The sequence below is a fragment of the Neodiprion fabricii genome, chromosome 4, assembly GCF_021155785.1.
Source record: "Neodiprion fabricii isolate iyNeoFabr1 chromosome 4, iyNeoFabr1.1, whole genome shotgun sequence".
NCBI classification, from domain to species: domain Eukaryota; kingdom Metazoa; phylum Arthropoda; class Insecta; order Hymenoptera; family Diprionidae; genus Neodiprion; species Neodiprion fabricii.
The window spans coordinates 38,569,067-38,585,888 of NC_060242.1; the positions used below are offsets into that span (position 1 = coordinate 38,569,067).

At 38.8% G+C, this 16,822-nt stretch overlaps 2 protein-coding genes and 2 non-coding genes across 6 annotated transcripts; 1 reads left to right on the plus strand and 3 right to left on the minus strand.

The window, feature by feature from the left end:
• Nucleotides 1–216: 216 nt before the first annotated feature.
• On the minus strand, nucleotides 217–4,062 carry LOC124179532 (endoplasmin). Its single transcript, XM_046564035.1, has 4 exons — nucleotides 3,904–4,062; nucleotides 3,666–3,749; nucleotides 2,612–3,218; nucleotides 217–2,413 (listed from the first exon to the last, which is right to left on the minus strand). The coding sequence occupies exons 1-4, from the start codon at nucleotides 3,947–3,949 to the stop codon at nucleotides 775–777; spliced, it is 2,376 nt and encodes a 791-aa protein (XP_046419991.1). The 5' UTR covers nucleotides 3,950–4,062; the 3' UTR covers nucleotides 217–774.
• Nucleotides 783–14,894, plus strand: LOC124179535 (calcyphosin-like protein). 3 transcript variants are annotated; one of them, XM_046564039.1, is made up of 6 exons: nucleotides 783–795; nucleotides 9,311–9,342; nucleotides 12,414–12,567; nucleotides 13,693–13,870; nucleotides 13,987–14,196; nucleotides 14,516–14,894. In XM_046564039.1, the coding sequence occupies exons 2-6, from the start codon at nucleotides 9,339–9,341 to the stop codon at nucleotides 14,615–14,617; spliced, it is 648 nt and encodes a 215-aa protein (XP_046419995.1). In that variant the 5' UTR covers nucleotides 783–795; nucleotides 9,311–9,338; the 3' UTR covers nucleotides 14,618–14,894. The 3 variants fall into 3 exon arrangements, with proteins under 3 accessions (XP_046419995.1, XP_046419996.1, XP_046419994.1); XM_046564040.1 differs by lacking the exons at nucleotides 783–795; nucleotides 9,311–9,342 and adding an exon at nucleotides 6,203–6,416; XM_046564038.1 differs by lacking the exons at nucleotides 783–795; nucleotides 9,311–9,342 and adding an exon at nucleotides 9,255–9,309.
• A 1,412-nt stretch (nucleotides 14,895–16,306) lies between these two features.
• Nucleotides 16,307–16,377, minus strand: Trnag-gcc. Its single transcript has one exon. It is a non-coding gene; the product is annotated as a tRNA-Gly (tRNA).
• Nucleotides 16,378–16,577: 200 nt separating this feature from the next.
• Nucleotides 16,578–16,649, minus strand: Trnad-guc. Its single transcript has one exon. It is a non-coding gene; the product is annotated as a tRNA-Asp (tRNA).
• Nucleotides 16,650–16,822: the final 173 nt, after the last annotated feature.

Genomic DNA, 16,822 nt, shown 5'->3' on the forward strand with positions numbered 1-16,822 from the left:
TTAAGATTTTGCGAATCAAATAACGTCTACATACCTACAGAAATCAATATCATATATGCAGATCGCATGGTATACGCAAGTAGGTAATTTTTCTTACATAGAAAATTCTATAAATTTTCTTATTTATCATCAAAAAGCATATCTGTACGTTAGAACAATATAACGACGTAGATATGATGAAGTGATTATACACTGTTATAAAAGTCCGGGGACGAGTTAAATTGAATAATGTTTTTATTTATTTTTTGTACAAATTACACTCACACATTCTCACAAGCATACACAGGATCTATACGACACGCAATTGATATTTGCGCGATTACTACACACGAAGTATGGTGATGGAAGAACAAAAATAAATTAAATGCATTGCGTTTCAACAACTGGTATGAAAAATTTACCAATGAATATGTTATAACGATCCTACCTTGATATTCTGTTATAATCGAGCATGACAGGCAACTATAAACAATTGCGATGCTATGTATCACGTATGCAGCTTGTCACTGTACGGAATATCAAGTCTCACATTTTCTCCGTCGACCTTGATTGCTAATAATAATCCAGCTACACATCTTTTGCGAATAAAAAATGAACAAATCAACGGGCAAAAAAAAACAAAGTTCAAATTAAATCCTGCTGCACAATTTTTGACTCTTTTGCATGTAAAAATTGTAACGTTATGTTATTTATTTGAAGCTGCTATACATTGTATAGCTTACTTCGAAGATTTGAATGTCTTTCCTTTTAATATCTTAAAGCTAAGAAATTTCTTTACAGTTCGTCGTGCTCTTCGTCCTCCTTTTCTTCATCAGCGTCAAGTTCTGACGCCTTTTCAGTCTCAAAAGTGGAATCCTCCTCACCATCTTCTTCTTCTTCTGCTGTCTCGGACAGTGGAATTCCCAGAGTCTTTCTCATTAGCTGTTCAACACTCAACGCGAAGTCCGAAGTCTCCTTTAACATGTAGCCGGATCGCAAAGTCGCAGTTCTGAACATCATAACAGCAATATCCTTTGCCGCTGGATCACTTGGATCTTCCTCAACTCTGCGTAACAGCTCGCGGATCAGTGGATGTCTTGGATTTATTTCCAAAGTTTTCTTCTGATTCAAGTAGTACGATTTTTGTGGGTCGTCCGCCTTCTGATGGGCATTTGATATCGCTAATCTCTCCATGTTTCCAGTCCATCCAAACATGCTCGCTACCAACGCACACGGCGAGTCTGTCAGACGTTCGGAAACCTGTGCCTTGCTGATCTGATCCTTGAGTGCCTCGTCGTTCAGCCATTTGGTGAGGGGTTCAAAGGTGGTTTTGTACTCCTCAAGGCGCTCCTTGGCCTTGTTTCCTTCGTCAAGGGTGAATCCCTCCTTAGCAACGTTCTGGAACTTCTTACCGTCGAACTCTGGAAGTGAGGAAATGGCGTACTCGTCAACGGCTTCAGTTAGGTACAAAACCTCGTAGCCCTTCTTTAAAAGTCGCTCAACAAACGGAGACTTCTCTACTTCGCCACGCGATGATCCAGCAATGTAGTATATGTGCTGTTGCTGCTCCTTCATGCGGGATACGTAATCTCCTAGAGACGTCGTTCCTTTTTGGTTGGAGGACTGGAAGTGGAGGAGTTTGGATAGTCTGGCACGATTGCTGGCATCTTCGATGACCCCCAGTTTCATGTTTGTACTGTATTCTTTCCAGAACTTGTCGTAGTCTTCCTTGGGGATCTTCTTTATCATATCCAATACTTTCCTGATCAGTTTCTTCTTTATAACTTTGATCAATTTGTGCTGCTGCAGGGTCTCACGCGAGACGTTAAGTGGCAGATCATCACTGTCTACAATACCTCGTATGAATGATAAATAATTTGGCATCATGTCATTAAATTCGTCCGTAATAAACACACGCCTGACAAACAGTTTAATATTATCTCCCTTGGTGCCATACTTATTAAAGCTATCGCCAGGCTGTACCTTAGGAATAAACAACAGAGATTTAAACGTAACTTCACCCTCAGCAACAAAGTGGGTTTTGGCCAAAGGATTGCTGGTATCTTTTGTAAGTGCCTTGTAAAATTCGTTGTATTCGCTGTCCTCAACCTCGCTTGGTTTTCGTGTCCAGATAGGTTTGGAATCGTTCAGGATTTCCCAGTCCCAGATAGTTTTTTCAACGGTTTTAGTTTTTGGCTTATCATCCTCGGATGCTTCCTCGACCTTAGCATCATCCTCCTCAGATTCGGTCTTATCATCTTTTTCAGTCTCCTCGTCTTTCGTAATTTCGTCCTCATCAAGGGGTTCTTCAACCTTCATAGTCTTACTGGCCCACAGGTAGATAGGGAAGTTAATGAATTGAGAGTATTTTTTCACTAAGTTCTTCAGTGTATCAGGTTCCAAAAAGTCTGCAGCTTCGTCCTTCAAATGCAGGCTGTAATTGAAAAGATAGTAGTATCAGAAAAAATTGTCATTGAAAACTAGAAATTAGGGTTGTTCCAAGCTATAGTATTTGAAAAATTAAAAAATAAAGTAAAGTTGGAGAAATAGGTAGTAAGCAGAATAAACAAATTTTGTTAATAACCAGTGATTTTAACTGTTTGCATTGCAATTTAGAAATGAAAATGCTTACCTAATTGTCGATCCTCGCTTGAGGGTATCACCTCGTGGATCTTCACCAATGCTATAGCTGGTGCTGTCAGATTCCCAGATCCATTGCTTATCGTCATTGTGTTTAGATGTAACTACGACTCTGTCAGCTACTAAAAATGAGGAGTAAAATCCAACTCCAAATTGGCCGATCATATCGTTCATGTCTTGTGCGTTAGCAGTGTCCTGTAGTTTTCCCAAAAACTCTGCAGTCCCAGACTTAGCGATAGTTCCAAGATTGTTGATCAGGTCGTTCTTGGTCATACCGATGCCCGTGTCTGTGATGCTAAGTATCTTGTTCTCTTTGTCAGCCTTGATCCTTATGGTCAATTCATTGTTAGTTTCTAATACATTCTTGTCTGTCAATGAGAGCAATCTTATTTTGTCCAAAGCATCAGATGCATTGGATATCAATTCTCTAAGGAAGATTTCTTTGTTGCGGTAAAGCGAATTAATGATCAGTTTCATCATACGATTTACTTCAGTTTGGAATGTAAACTTCTCCGCTTTGTCTCGAAGCTCCTTAAGTTGTGCAACATTCAACGTATCAAGTTTAATCGCTTCCTCTTCTCTTTGCACAACTTCATCATCTGGTAAAAAAAACAACAATACTTTGTTAGACATGGAAGATAATGTAAGAATTGGAAAAATATTTTCTTCTCACAACAGTGCCATCAATGTGTTTAGTTCATCATAAATTTTGCATATATGTTTATTGACTTGAGGAGTTTCATTATTTTTCTTATAATCGTCATCTTATTTTGATGTTTTTCACATAGACTTTATACAAAAAATAAATGAAATACTACATTACATCGTTAAACAGAATGTTGGTTACTTTTCACAATGACAAGAGACTGATAAGAATAGTGCTGTGACAAAATATGGTTTAACATGCCACCATCTGTCGCAACATAACAAGATATGCCGTACAGAAACTGCGTATACAAATAATATAAAAGATCGGAATGTAAGTAAGAAAATTGAAGTAAAAAAATCAGGTAACATGAGAGTAATACAATGAAATAATGCATTACCTGTTCTCGATCCCTCCCGACTTGATCCGAGGTCATTTTCGACGGTTCCAACATCATCAGCGGGATCCTCGGCCCGGGCGAAGCCTGAAAAGCAATATATATAATCGTTAATATTTGGTTAAACGTAGGAAGAGAATTATGATGGATGCTTTTCGAGATGATCAGAGTAGAAATGAGCCACGAATAGTTCACGATTGATTTAATTAATGCGAGTCAGAAAAACGAGGAAATAATTTACCGGCGACCAAAAGAAGCCCGACAACGCAGAGGAAAAACTTTTTCATCGCTCCCTCCTAAGCAGCAGAACAAACCGGTGAAAAACACACAAAATACAAAACGCCTCCTTGGCACACTGTGTTCTCTTTAATTGCTTCTCGCCGACTGTCACAGACTCAGAGTTGAAATGGAATTTAGGAAGATGCGAGTTTCGGGTTCGGCCAATGGTGTTCGACCACGCAGTCAACGTGGACCAATCAAAGATCAACCGGTGTTAGCGACTCCATATGTCTCGTTTTCATTGGTTGATCATCCCTGACTACACTTCTACTTTGCTTCTAGAAAATTCAAGATCAACGGACCGGATTTTCTTATCAACAGAGTCTTCTGGTTACGTTACGATAAACTTTTTACCAGGTATAATATGGAAATCATCATCTGTCGATAACAGCACGATCTGGTACCAGATTTCGGTAAGTCGGTAGTAAAGGGTCCTTTTCAACCGAGTATTGATTGACCGAGTAGTATTATATGACCGCAGACATTACCGACCGGAAGGTCCTTGGCATCGAGGGACGAGTGAAGAGAGATTCTCACGGGACTTGAACTTGTGGGAAAAAGTTGATCTAGCGAATCACGTTTTATAATTGTTTCTACATTTTTGTATTAAAAAAAAAAATTTAATCGGTCTTTGCTACAGTACAATAGGGAAATGAATAAAACACTCGAACGTCTATGTAACAAAGGAATCCGATTGAAAACTCGAGTTTTTGAGTTACAGCTGGTGAAAAATTGCAGTCACGGGAATCTCACTGCAAGAATAGACTGTTTACAGATTCTAATGAGTTAGTTATAACAAAATAAAAGTGAATAAAAAATTATCGCAACTGTTGTACGACATTACCTTTGATACATTAATATCGCGTGGGGTCAAAGTTCATAAACTGAAGCGACCTGACGCGGCCGCTGCTCTTATCATCAAAATACCCTGGTAATCAGGCGGCGAATGTTTTCGTGTATCGCGAAACTCGACCGTATGTAATTCAATTTTTTAATTTTTTTAACCTGGTACTGCCATATGCGATAAGGTTCTCTGCATTCCCTCTGGCACTGAAACGATATGCAGAATCGGGTCAACAAAACAGAATAATCAAAGATTGGGAAATCGGAATCACTGAAACTTCCACCATAATTGGATCTAGTGAAGAATATTTTGATGCATTCATTAACTACATAAGGTCATACTTACATGTAATCCGGGCGTTGAAGAAATACGATATTTCCGAACGACAATGGCAGTATGCTTACGTTGTGTAATAAACAGATTAAGTATCTTCATGCTCTATTTGCTGTACCAACATCTCGATCAGACAATGGGCCGGCGGATATATACAACGTATAAGTCTCATATAACAATAGAATGAAGTTCCTGCACGCAGTTGAATCTTTAATTAGCTCTCTATACATACAACATATTAGGTTTATATTCAAATGAAAAATAAAACGTTTCCGTATACATTACCGGTACCAATACAATTAACAATCATGTCGTGTGTTCGAGTTTCAAAAATGCGAACTGTATGTGTTTTGTGCCTGAGAACCATGCAGACATCAAGATAGACTATGTCGAAGAGTGTACCCGCAGATTCTCGGATAATCAGCCTTGCTCGAAGTGTTTTGACAAACGGTTGTCATGGACGTGCATACGCAACGGAGAACGCAGAACGGCCGCACATGTGCTTCACACTTCGCAAAGTCTATCCGATTGCGTATCGTGCATGTATCGTACGGAACAGACACACCTTTGCAAGCCACCAACGTGTCCGTGAGTGGTAAACCGATGCCCAAATACATGTAAAAATGAAACTTGCGTACGAGCGAAGCCGAAGTAGCGTCGCCAGCCATAATACTATCACCAAATGCTCTGCTTCTAAAAGCTGGTATTGTAGTTCAGTAGGAAATGACGCATCGAAATTGAACCGAAATCGGTTAGCTCGAAATAAAATCGACGGAATGCCGACGTCAGTATATACGGATCACTCCATAATGCACGTACAAAGACAACGAAGGGGGGTAAACGGTTCGAAATCGACCACATCAGCTGATACATATTATGGTATCCAACCCTGGCCGCAAACCGTATGAATAAAAAAGGAGTGAGGGATATTTTACAGTTATCAGCTACGGCACTGCGCGTGTCATGCATGTAGGAGCATGTCGTATAGGGGTGTGTATACATACGTATGCCTCCATGCAATACGTACAATCGCATGTGTATAATACCACCTATGACCGGGAGCCCTCAGACGCTGTCACTTGCCTTCCGGTCTTCTTCAACTTCATTTCGAATCGTTCCACTTTGTTCTCAAACGCCGGATAGACAAGCCTCTGAATTTTTTGTCGTCGATGCGTTAATATCGCATTTGGTCATTAGTCAGTCGTTCTGTCGCCAATAGACGCGGGATCAGCTGCCGCAGTTCCGAGGGCTGAAAAGTTTCCCACGATTTTCGTCATTTCCAAAGAATTGTTCCAACGGTGAGTAATATTGCATCTATGTTATACAGCTATAATACCGCGTACCGGCCAAATGTCTTATTTCATCGTTTCAACATTGTAAAATCTACGCTGTTACAGCGGTGGTAATAAATTTATATACTCGCATGGAGTGAAATAAACATTTAAGTGCAAAGTTCAATGTCGGTCGTTAGCATTTTTTGTAAACCGCTGCATAGTATAACATACAATGTATGTAGGTTCATACATATTCAAGTTTTTTATTCAATCAACAATCTATTATATGATAATCGTTTTTTTATTTCGTTTGTTTATTGTTTCGCTTATTCTCTGCAGCGAGCTGACGTGGATTATATCACTTGTGTAGTTACAGCAGTGTTGTCATAGGATGTTAATTCCATTCTTTCTAACATGTATGTAGTAATAAATAATTTAGTACGTATGACTCTTTATGTGGCCGTACACTTGGGATCGAAGTCAGCAACGAACCGATAATTGGTGAAATCGTTTGGTAGTTACATATCGACAAATCGACGTGATCATACTTTCAAGGAATAAGTTTTTATTGATAAAGTATTGGAAATCGACTGCTAATTCTTCGCGTAGGTCAGCATTCACACGCTGCAGGTAGTTCGATTCTGTTATATGCACATTAATCTGGAGCATTTCACACGATTGTTTTTCAACTGATTGGAACTAGAGTAAATAATCTAATCATCATAAACCGTTCTAGTACACATGGTGATGTTGCCATAGTCCCCTGAGGCAGCGTGTGTGTGTACATTTGAAAGTCGAGAAAGATTGTGAACCGTTGGACTGTCAATACATAATTCATAAACAACACTAATTATCTAACACAAATAATATGTTCAGTGCCAACGTATGCTTTTCCAAAGACGGCGATTATACATGTGACATAATTAATTGTCAAATTCACTAATATTCGCGGATATATTTGGTCATCCACACGTCACGACCGCAGGTCGAACACAACGATCGTTATTTTCTAGGAGCAGTCATAACACTTTACATGGAGGAGTGCCGCCCCAAATTGTCACTATAATACGACGAAAATAGTCGTCGACACACGTGAAATCGATAGACAAAAAAATTTGTAATTACACGACCACAGCTTTCCTTCGAATACGACTTATTTTATATATGTTAGAGTTGGAAACGTCGGATTATATTCAAACGCGTTCAAACGAGTTCAAATACAGGGAAAACAGAAAACCAAATTGGCTTTGATATTCAGTTTGACGTTGCCTCAAATATGTTATGTACGCTATATTTATACTAAGGTTAAAATGTAAACGGTTTATAACAGGAAAGAGTTATCGTAGAAACAGATTTATCGGAAGAAACGAAACCGCGAAAGTGTTTCGACATCAAACCCACGTGCGAAATATCTACAGTACAAGGCTCGTATTTGAATACTTTATAGATAAGATAGCGACGATCATGAGGGTCTATACCTATATCGGAGGAACGAAGTTCATTGCCTGATCATAGGATATACGAATTGGGTATAACGGCCCTGATCATAGGATTGCAAAACAAATTGCCGTCTGCTGATGAAATTTTCATAAATCCCAATTGAAAGTTCATCCAACCGCATGCATGTGCGATTGAAAATCAGAAAAATTATCGCAACTGCGAAGGCAATGAGGCATAAAAATTTCATTAATTACTTATCCATTGATTTCCTCGGTCATGTCGAGTCGTCGGTTGGAAACGGGTCGCTGACCCGAACTCACAGACGCTCGTTCAACTTTCGTGCAATTTTAAAAATGTATAGAATTTGATCGATTGCCCCCCGTGAACCCCACCGCTTCACTCTTTCAGGCCCAAGTCCGAAAGCAACGAAATCGCAAAGTTGGAAGTTGAATTTATTACACCAAGAAGACGCCGGTAGCCTTGCCCGCATTCACGTGCCGTGACCCGCATACAATGGTGCGGTATAATTGGCCGATTATTAATTCGGCTGGTTACATAAGGTGGGTTATACATAATATAACGTAACATAACATAGAACAGGAAACCGGTGTCTCGAAATTAAGAATGCGCGCCTGTGTTTTGAATAAATCATCCTCATTGACTTCCGCGCGATTCGTCAGATGACTCGTGTAAGAATCGTCAATTTGTTTTTTTCTTGTTTTCTGTCAAAGAGGATATAAAAGTTTTCGAATAAATGAGCAAAAACCACACTTGTACAAATTATGTTATAATATTATCGAGTTATCAAGGCCTCAGCCACGCTTAACGAGAGGAACCTTACAGACATTATTAATCCGCCAGTTATAGAATATCCGATGATAAGCGTATTATATCAGATATATATCGTCGTTCAAAGTGCAAACTTCGAATACGTTTTGGTTGATCGATTTCCCGTATACGTTTAATTAAACGTTGCGTGTATTTCAATCGATTCGCTCTTTTACAATATCCAAGTTTCCTTCTCAAAATATGTTTCGAGAACGATGTAAGGAAAAAATGTCTCCAATATTTGGAACTTGACCGTTCCAAACTACGATGTTTTTTTTTTTTTCTTACAAATTTCTCTTCTCCCTGAACCCTGGAGGGGTTACGCCACTGGAATTTTCCCCCCGATACTTCCGCCGTTGTTTCGGCGTATATAACACATGGATCAGGGGTAGTAGCAACGCGGTGTCAGACACGTTCAGGACTACGGACACAGGGGGTATGAACTACTGACCGGCCAGTAGTGACTGTGTCGGCATGATCAGGCGAGGTTGAAAACTTTCACGGGGAGTTTTAGTACAGGGAGGAAAGGAATAATTTTTAAGCGATTTTGAGGGTGTTGGGCTCGGCTGAACTCAGGGATAAAAACAAATTAACTTTAAACTTGGCATTATGTTTAATTGGAGGGTTAAACATAAAAATACGTCGCTGAGTGAGTTCGCATCCGTGGATGCAGTGTAAATGTGTAATAATATAATTGATGTCGTAATGATACAGTGTCGACCATTTTCTACCAAAATTTCTTTATTTCACTAATACAATTTTCTTCATTTTTACGGTAGCTCCGGATACTTATACTTTCTGCAATGCTTTAAAGACTCGAAAGATTATATTGTTAAGTTTTTCATGACCAGAATCGTGCAGTATTTTGCCCAGTTGTATAAATAACGCGTCACGTGGTTCAAAAATATATAGACACCAACCAATTCGGATTCTCTTGATCTTCCTTAAGCTTGTACTTTCAAAGGAAGATCACACACAGGCACGCATACTCGACTCATTGATTGAGTGTTTTATTTTAGTAGGTTGAATAATCTGCTATCACCCTGAAGCCAATGATAATCTGATATGGATGTGACCTTGCACTATAAAATAAATATTGCCTGTTCAGAATGTCGTATTTCATTTTATTCCGTATTTTTTATATCTTACCCGTGATGCTGGAGAATAAATACCCACGCGCATAAGCCCACGTGTATCGCGTATAATGTCAGCGAGTGCATGGTCAATATTCATGTATAAACTCTTGAAAATTTGGGAAACGATCATATAGTTGAAATTTTCCAGTAGTACTACATATAAAAAACTTCACCGCAGTGAAACCATACCTACATACGTATACATATGAGATGTGCAAGCCATGCCTGCGACATCTTTGACCTGGACTGTTTGCAGATGGTGATCATATAAGTACCATGAAACACGTCCGGCTGCTATCATTCCTCCAGACTGTATATAAAAAAGGATTCGTTGAATAATTTATCTGACGGCATTTACCGATATATGCAATAAACTGTCGGGAATCAAGCCAGAGCGCAGGTCACGATCTTGGACCTTACACCGTATCCGTAGCCATTATTTATGACTCAAAACGTGACTTGGTTATGTCCTAATTACTAGCTGTACAATACTGGCGCTAACGATGAGACAAAATAACGAATTTGCCATGGGAAAGGGAAGAAAGTATTCGTCTGATATATGTTTTTTTTTTTTTTTTTTACTTGTCAACACTACACCAAATTGTAAAATCAAAAAATACCGAATCAGTAAACACCTAAATTCATGGACACATTGGTCTAGGTTTTCGAATCGCGGAATTAGACTTTACGCTTTGTGTGTTTATCGTTTTTCTTTCCGAGCAAGTCAATATTTTCGTCCATGTAAGGATGTAACGCAGTTAAGCCGAAAACTTTCCAGCCGTAAAAAAAAATTTCTAACGACAATCCAACACTATTTGAATTCTATTATATACCTATAAAATAGAGGTAAAGTCCTCGTTAGTGATAAATTCTGGCCAGGGTAGAATAACATCTGTACTGATTTTACTTTCTTACCATTCGGATCAACACCGAATAATATTGAATATAATACAACCTAATCAGCTCTGTTGGATCAAATACCAAATATTTCAAGGTTTAGTCATTATTTACTGTGTCACAGAATATGATCAGAGCATGAAATTGTGACAAGAATCTCTTTTCTATCACTTCTGGAGCGATTTCATGATATCTCCGTGAGATAATTTTCTGCTGCACATTCTGATCTCCGATCAAAGCTGAATTTGCACATCTGTTAAGGCGGCATTTAAGGCTAAAAACAAATTTTCGGTTTTTCACATTTTTATATATTTTCACCCCTCCTCTGAATGGATCCCCGTATCGATTTTTGCCCTAAAAAAAATGTTTGGGGTGAAAACCTTTGGTTCTCATGAGTCTGCATACTGCAACTCTTTGAGAATTTAAACTTTAAATGCATTTTCATCCACTTTTTATTTTTCAAACTTACGCGTAAGGTTTTTCCTACACTTTCTGATCGATTCACGTAAAATTTTTACACGTTGTTTTTTTTCAAGTATTCTTCACACATTATCATAGGATTTGGCTTAAATTCTTTCGTGGGAGAAAGATATCCTAAATATTATGTTGAAAAACGGGTAATTTTTTGTCACGATTCTCAAAAATGATACATTTGCTTTGAAAATGAAGCGATTGAAAAAATCCTACGACAACTTGTGGGCAATTGCAAGTGGATTGTGCCAGAAGAATCCGTATGTTAAGCTACGAATATTAAGTGAAAAACCTTGCGAGCAATGAATTTTCGTCTTTTTAGACTCTATTAAGCTTACACTCGGTGCATCACCCTAGTACATTTAAATGAGAATCTAATGGAAAAACTTACTCTAAAAGATGTAAGAAATGCATACCTAAAACCACTAAAATTTAAAAAAATGTTCCTATATGAGAAAAAAATTAACTAAAATACTCAGGAATTTTCTGAAATTCCTGTAAATGCTCCCTTAAGAGGATGCCCTTACCGAACACGTTAAATATCACTTATTTTGCTTATCATCGATGTGAAAATATCGCAGTCAGCGCAATTCTACATGCTAAGTGGAATGCAATGAAAAAAAAAATTTGTTTTACCCAACAATAATGCCTGAAGAACTGTATTCCTACAATTGAATTACCTTGAGTTATTTTGACACGATGGTAAAAAAATCTTTCATAGTTTTATTCGGTATTGCATGTGAAATTGCGCTGACAGCGGTATTTTCGTATCAGTGCTGCGTAGGTTTCGATAGTAGTAAAAATAAGTGACATTTTACTCGGCCGGTAAAAAGAGACTACATCATTTTCTTAAGCCATAGAATTTTCACATCACAAGCGAGTTACCAGGCAATTGGTACACGCGCGAAGCGGCTCTTGTCTACGCCCAAATAATACAGCCCTACTTGGTTGATCTTGAAATTATTACTCACTGTATTACGTAATTCGTAAACGCCGTTCGCCGTCTCTCTCTGCAGACAACCGGGAATGTAGTTATCTAGTTAGTTCACCGAAGTCAACTGCGTCACAGTTGAACACGCTTGTCGCACGCACGGCATATTCTCATTCCCTCTTTATCAGCGCGATGAGAGGCGATCGCTTCGCATTTTAAATGCCGTGCAGTTGCCAGAGAGAAACGGAAAATGGAAGAGTCCGGAGGGGGGAGGAATTCGTGTGAGTCATCAGACTCAGGTTCGCATGACGTTTCCAGGGATGTTCAACAGACCGCAGAGTGCGGCTACCAGACAGGAGGCTGAGATGATGAACAAGGCCCAACGGGCCATACACGGAACCACGGACATCTTGGAGAAGCTGCGTCTGCTCTGCCTGGCCAGGGGTGCCAACGGCATCCTTGGTTTGGGTAGGTGAGTTCGATTTCCGATCTACTCACCCTGCACCACTGATATTATATATTTATTGTCAGAGCCCTGCACTAACAGCTGCACTAACCGCAAGTCCAGTAGATAAGGTTTACTCTCACGCCATCTTGATTCGCGCTCTTGACGAAAGCGAAAAACTCGTTCACATCACGCGGTTACTTATACACAATTGGGTTCAATATATATCAATTGCACTGGTAATGCATTTATGATCAGCTTATGAATGTCCATTTTAGTAGCCATTTCAAATACAACTCGTCAAGCGTGGAATTGACGATCGTTGTTGGACGGTTGATTTACTGAACACTTATAATTAGACGTAATAATGACCATACATGGGTATTATTAACTGCTGTAATATTAACTTTAATGACTCGTTCGTTGTGCCGGTGAAAAAATATTATTGAGAAATTTCAGTACACACTGTTATTACGACATTGAGGATGTAATGATTTGAAAATATTTTATACAAACTAATATTTTATAAATGGTGCACTCGTTATAGAAATCGCTTCGGGTCAATTGAGATGCTCAGCGTCCTACCTAAAAAATTTCCATGTCCCAGCTGCCTTGTCACAATTTACTTACAACTTCGTACGACTATTAGAATATGGAAAAATCTAATTTTCGCCCAGAATCGTCGAATTTTGATAGTTTATTCGATTTTTCATCCGTCATATTGGATCCGCCATCTTGGATTTAGAAATTATCAAATTCTGACTTGAGATTCGTGACCAGTGACCCTAAAAAACCTACGAGCAAGAATATTCAGGCCAAAGTATTGATAATCTGCGTATTCGAACGGGTCCTTGTCGCTATTCTGAAGTTTTATTATATCTGAATCGGGTGGAAGAAAACTTTCCCAATAATGGCCAGAATACTGTATTTATACTCGTTAGGTAATAATTGTTTTTCCATTGCGATTAAGCGATTTGCAATTGGTGACGAGGCTGCAGCAGCGGCAGGCCATTGTGTCCGTATTTAACTTGCCCTCGTAGTTATGACGACATCGCTGCACCATTGATTGCATGACGCCCGATGACGAATCAGTTTCGTGCGCTCTGATTTCATTCCAAACAAATCACATATAACTATTTCGGCACCTTCCAGATGCTTTCGACGAATGGACGACGACGGAAACAAACAACTGAGCCTGGAGGAACTCAGCAATGGAATTCGCGAAACTGGGCTTGATTTATCGGACGCAGAAATAGCGGAGATGTTCAAGGCTCTCGATACCGATGGAAGCGGCGGGGTCAACGTTACGGAATTTCTTGTGGCAGTCAGGGTGAGAAATTGATACATCCGTTTCGCTGTCTAAGTCGTTAATTAAACCTACGATTTATGGGATTATTTTACGGGGCTGTAATTCGAAAAGTTCACAAGCTTTTTGAATTTTTTCAGCCGCACATGAACGACTCGCGCAAGAAGGTTGTCGAGCAGGCATTCAAGAAGTTGGACCAAACCGGAGATGGAAAGATAACGGTGGAGGACTTGAAGGGTGTTTACAACGTGAAATCTCATCCACGTTACATGAGCGGCGAGGAGTCCGAGGAAAGCATTCTCAACAAGTTTCTCGAGAACTTTGAACAAGACGCGACTAAGAATGGAGTCGTGAGTCATTTTTTTTTTTCAACTCAATTCTTTCCTTATTAGAAATCACGGAAGTCCTTGTATATCGTACACTTCCTTCTATTAATTCTGATACTTCCATGATGCCTCTTAGATCTTTGATATTTTTATGATATTTCCTTGTTCCTTACGCTTTGCCAAACTGTGTCGATTGCAAGGAAGTTACGCCGCAACGAAGATTAAACCTTGATCACATTAGCATGTAAATGTATCCACTTCTCGATTAAGATCGGCGCGATTTGGGACCTTTCTCTGTATAGATAAACGAATGATCACGAGTTTATAGATTCTGAATTTTCAGGTTACCGAAGAGGAGTTTATGAATTACTACAGCGCGATCAGCGCCAGTATCGACCACGATGCATACTTCGATCTCATGATGCGTCAAGCGTACAAATTATAGATCCTATATATCTATATATCTGCAAAAGACACAATCATTTTATACACGCATTTGTGAGTTGCTGTATCAAATGTTCTGTTCGTAAATTATTACAATATGTCAAAAGAAAAAGACATTTTTTCATATAATAATACCCCGGAGCTAGGTTGTGTTATTATTAATTACCTCCAAAAGTCTAGACTAACCTGTGATTACATATTTACCGGCATGTTATTATTTTTATTATTATACTTGTTTACTGCGTATAAAGTGGAATAAAATATGTATTCATAATTTATACTTTTCGTTTTACTCATTAGTACTATTTACTTAAACGACGTTTATGTAGTTTCAACTACATAATATCAAACATCCAATCGCGGTGAATCGAACAATAATTTTCATTTTTCACTTGGCGTATAACGTTGCGTTTCGAGTTAAAAAATTCTATCGACGTCGAGGCGCTGCAATCAAGGCTACATACCAAATTACATACTGTATCCCCTTTGACGCCTTCTAAGTATGAGTAACTAAGTTAGGTACGGGTATCACGCATCCCAGCACTCGCTTTATCGCTCATCCATGTTGAAGTTATCTTTTGTGTGTCAACACCTCTACGTATTACAAATGCATACAATAACATAAAATACAGCAAGTCCTGTGTTTGACGCTGCGTTAGAATTTAACGGAAAACGGTTGAATGAATCAAGAAAAACGGAAGAAAAAGAAAAACACAGGTAAATTTATAAAAACAGATGACGAGTGAACAGAAACAAAACGTTTCTTGCCTTGTTGATACTTGATCTTATAATGCGGATTGCAGATTCGAGGACTTTACGATACAGAATCAAGGCAATATTGCAGTAATTAAACAATTTACTATTGCATATATATATACTTCGGGAGAGAAACAGAATTTCGTAACTCACTTCTAATTTCAATAGCTTTAGAAATCGTGGCTTTCGTTATAATTGCAACAGTCCAAATGCAGGTCATCAAGAGCAATTTAGATTAGTCAATTACGAGACTAAATTTCGGTCAATGGCGAGTAACTTAAATGTTTAGATTCCCGTTCTCCCGTCGCTGTTTCTTGATCATCATTTTTTAATCCACAATTTTATCCTCCCTGCTCATCGACGATAACGAATTCAAAAAAAAAAAAAAACAAATAATAATTAACCTTTGCTTCGCCGTCTGCCGCAGTTGCAGCAGGTCGTTTTGTATTGATAGAACGTACTGCATAATCACGGTTCTCTTGCGTCATTCGCGTTGCGTGCAGTAATTATTGCATACCGATATACTTAGCTGGAGGTAATCTGTACATGATAATGGTCGAAAAAGATTGTCAAATGATGTATGCCTTGGATAATAAATTGTAGCCGTGATTACTGCGTGATAAATCCAAACTGCAGGTTGGTTTATTCCGTTCGTGCATTTCCTTGAACGCAATGTTAGAAATGCGATGTTACACGTAACACCAAAATTATTCTATAAAAGTCCTCATTATTTTGGTGTTGATTTTAAGACCACTTGGTGTTAAGAATCGAATGATTTACTACGATGATGTTTAATTTGACATTAATCGGTGTGGACTTTTGTCAATACTATGAATTTTTCGACAGTGCTTGGTTTTATACACGTCTACATTACAGGAATCGAATTTCTTCTGTATGATTATGGATCAGACCGAGAAGAAAGATGAAAAAAAAATGCATCGGCCGGGAATCGAACCCGGGCCGCCCGCGTGGCAGGCGAGCATTCTACCACTGAACCACCGATGCTGTGCGTATACAGTGAATGTATTTTATATAATAATGAGCATAATCTATCGCATTTAACCAGATTTAGGCACACACACACAAACACATTATATACCTATATAAATATATTGCAAAATTTGCAAACGAAAAATTTTACGTTGATATCGATGAGAATTGGAATGGTTTGCGAATATCTCGAAGAAGTGGAAAAAAAAATTATCCTCCCCGGCGGGGAATCGAACCCCGGTCTCCCGCGTGACAGGCGGGGATACTTACCACTATACTACCGAGGACTTGAGTTTCGTAAATTTTGATCGGTGATGAAAGGAAAGCGTGGTGCGATAGGTACGACAAATATGACCGTTGGTTCAGCGTAGCGACGAATATTTTTGTCACATAAAAAGCTGAGAGCATTTGACTTGAATTGATACTTGAAATGATGTTGGTTAAAGTAAATTGTAGACGA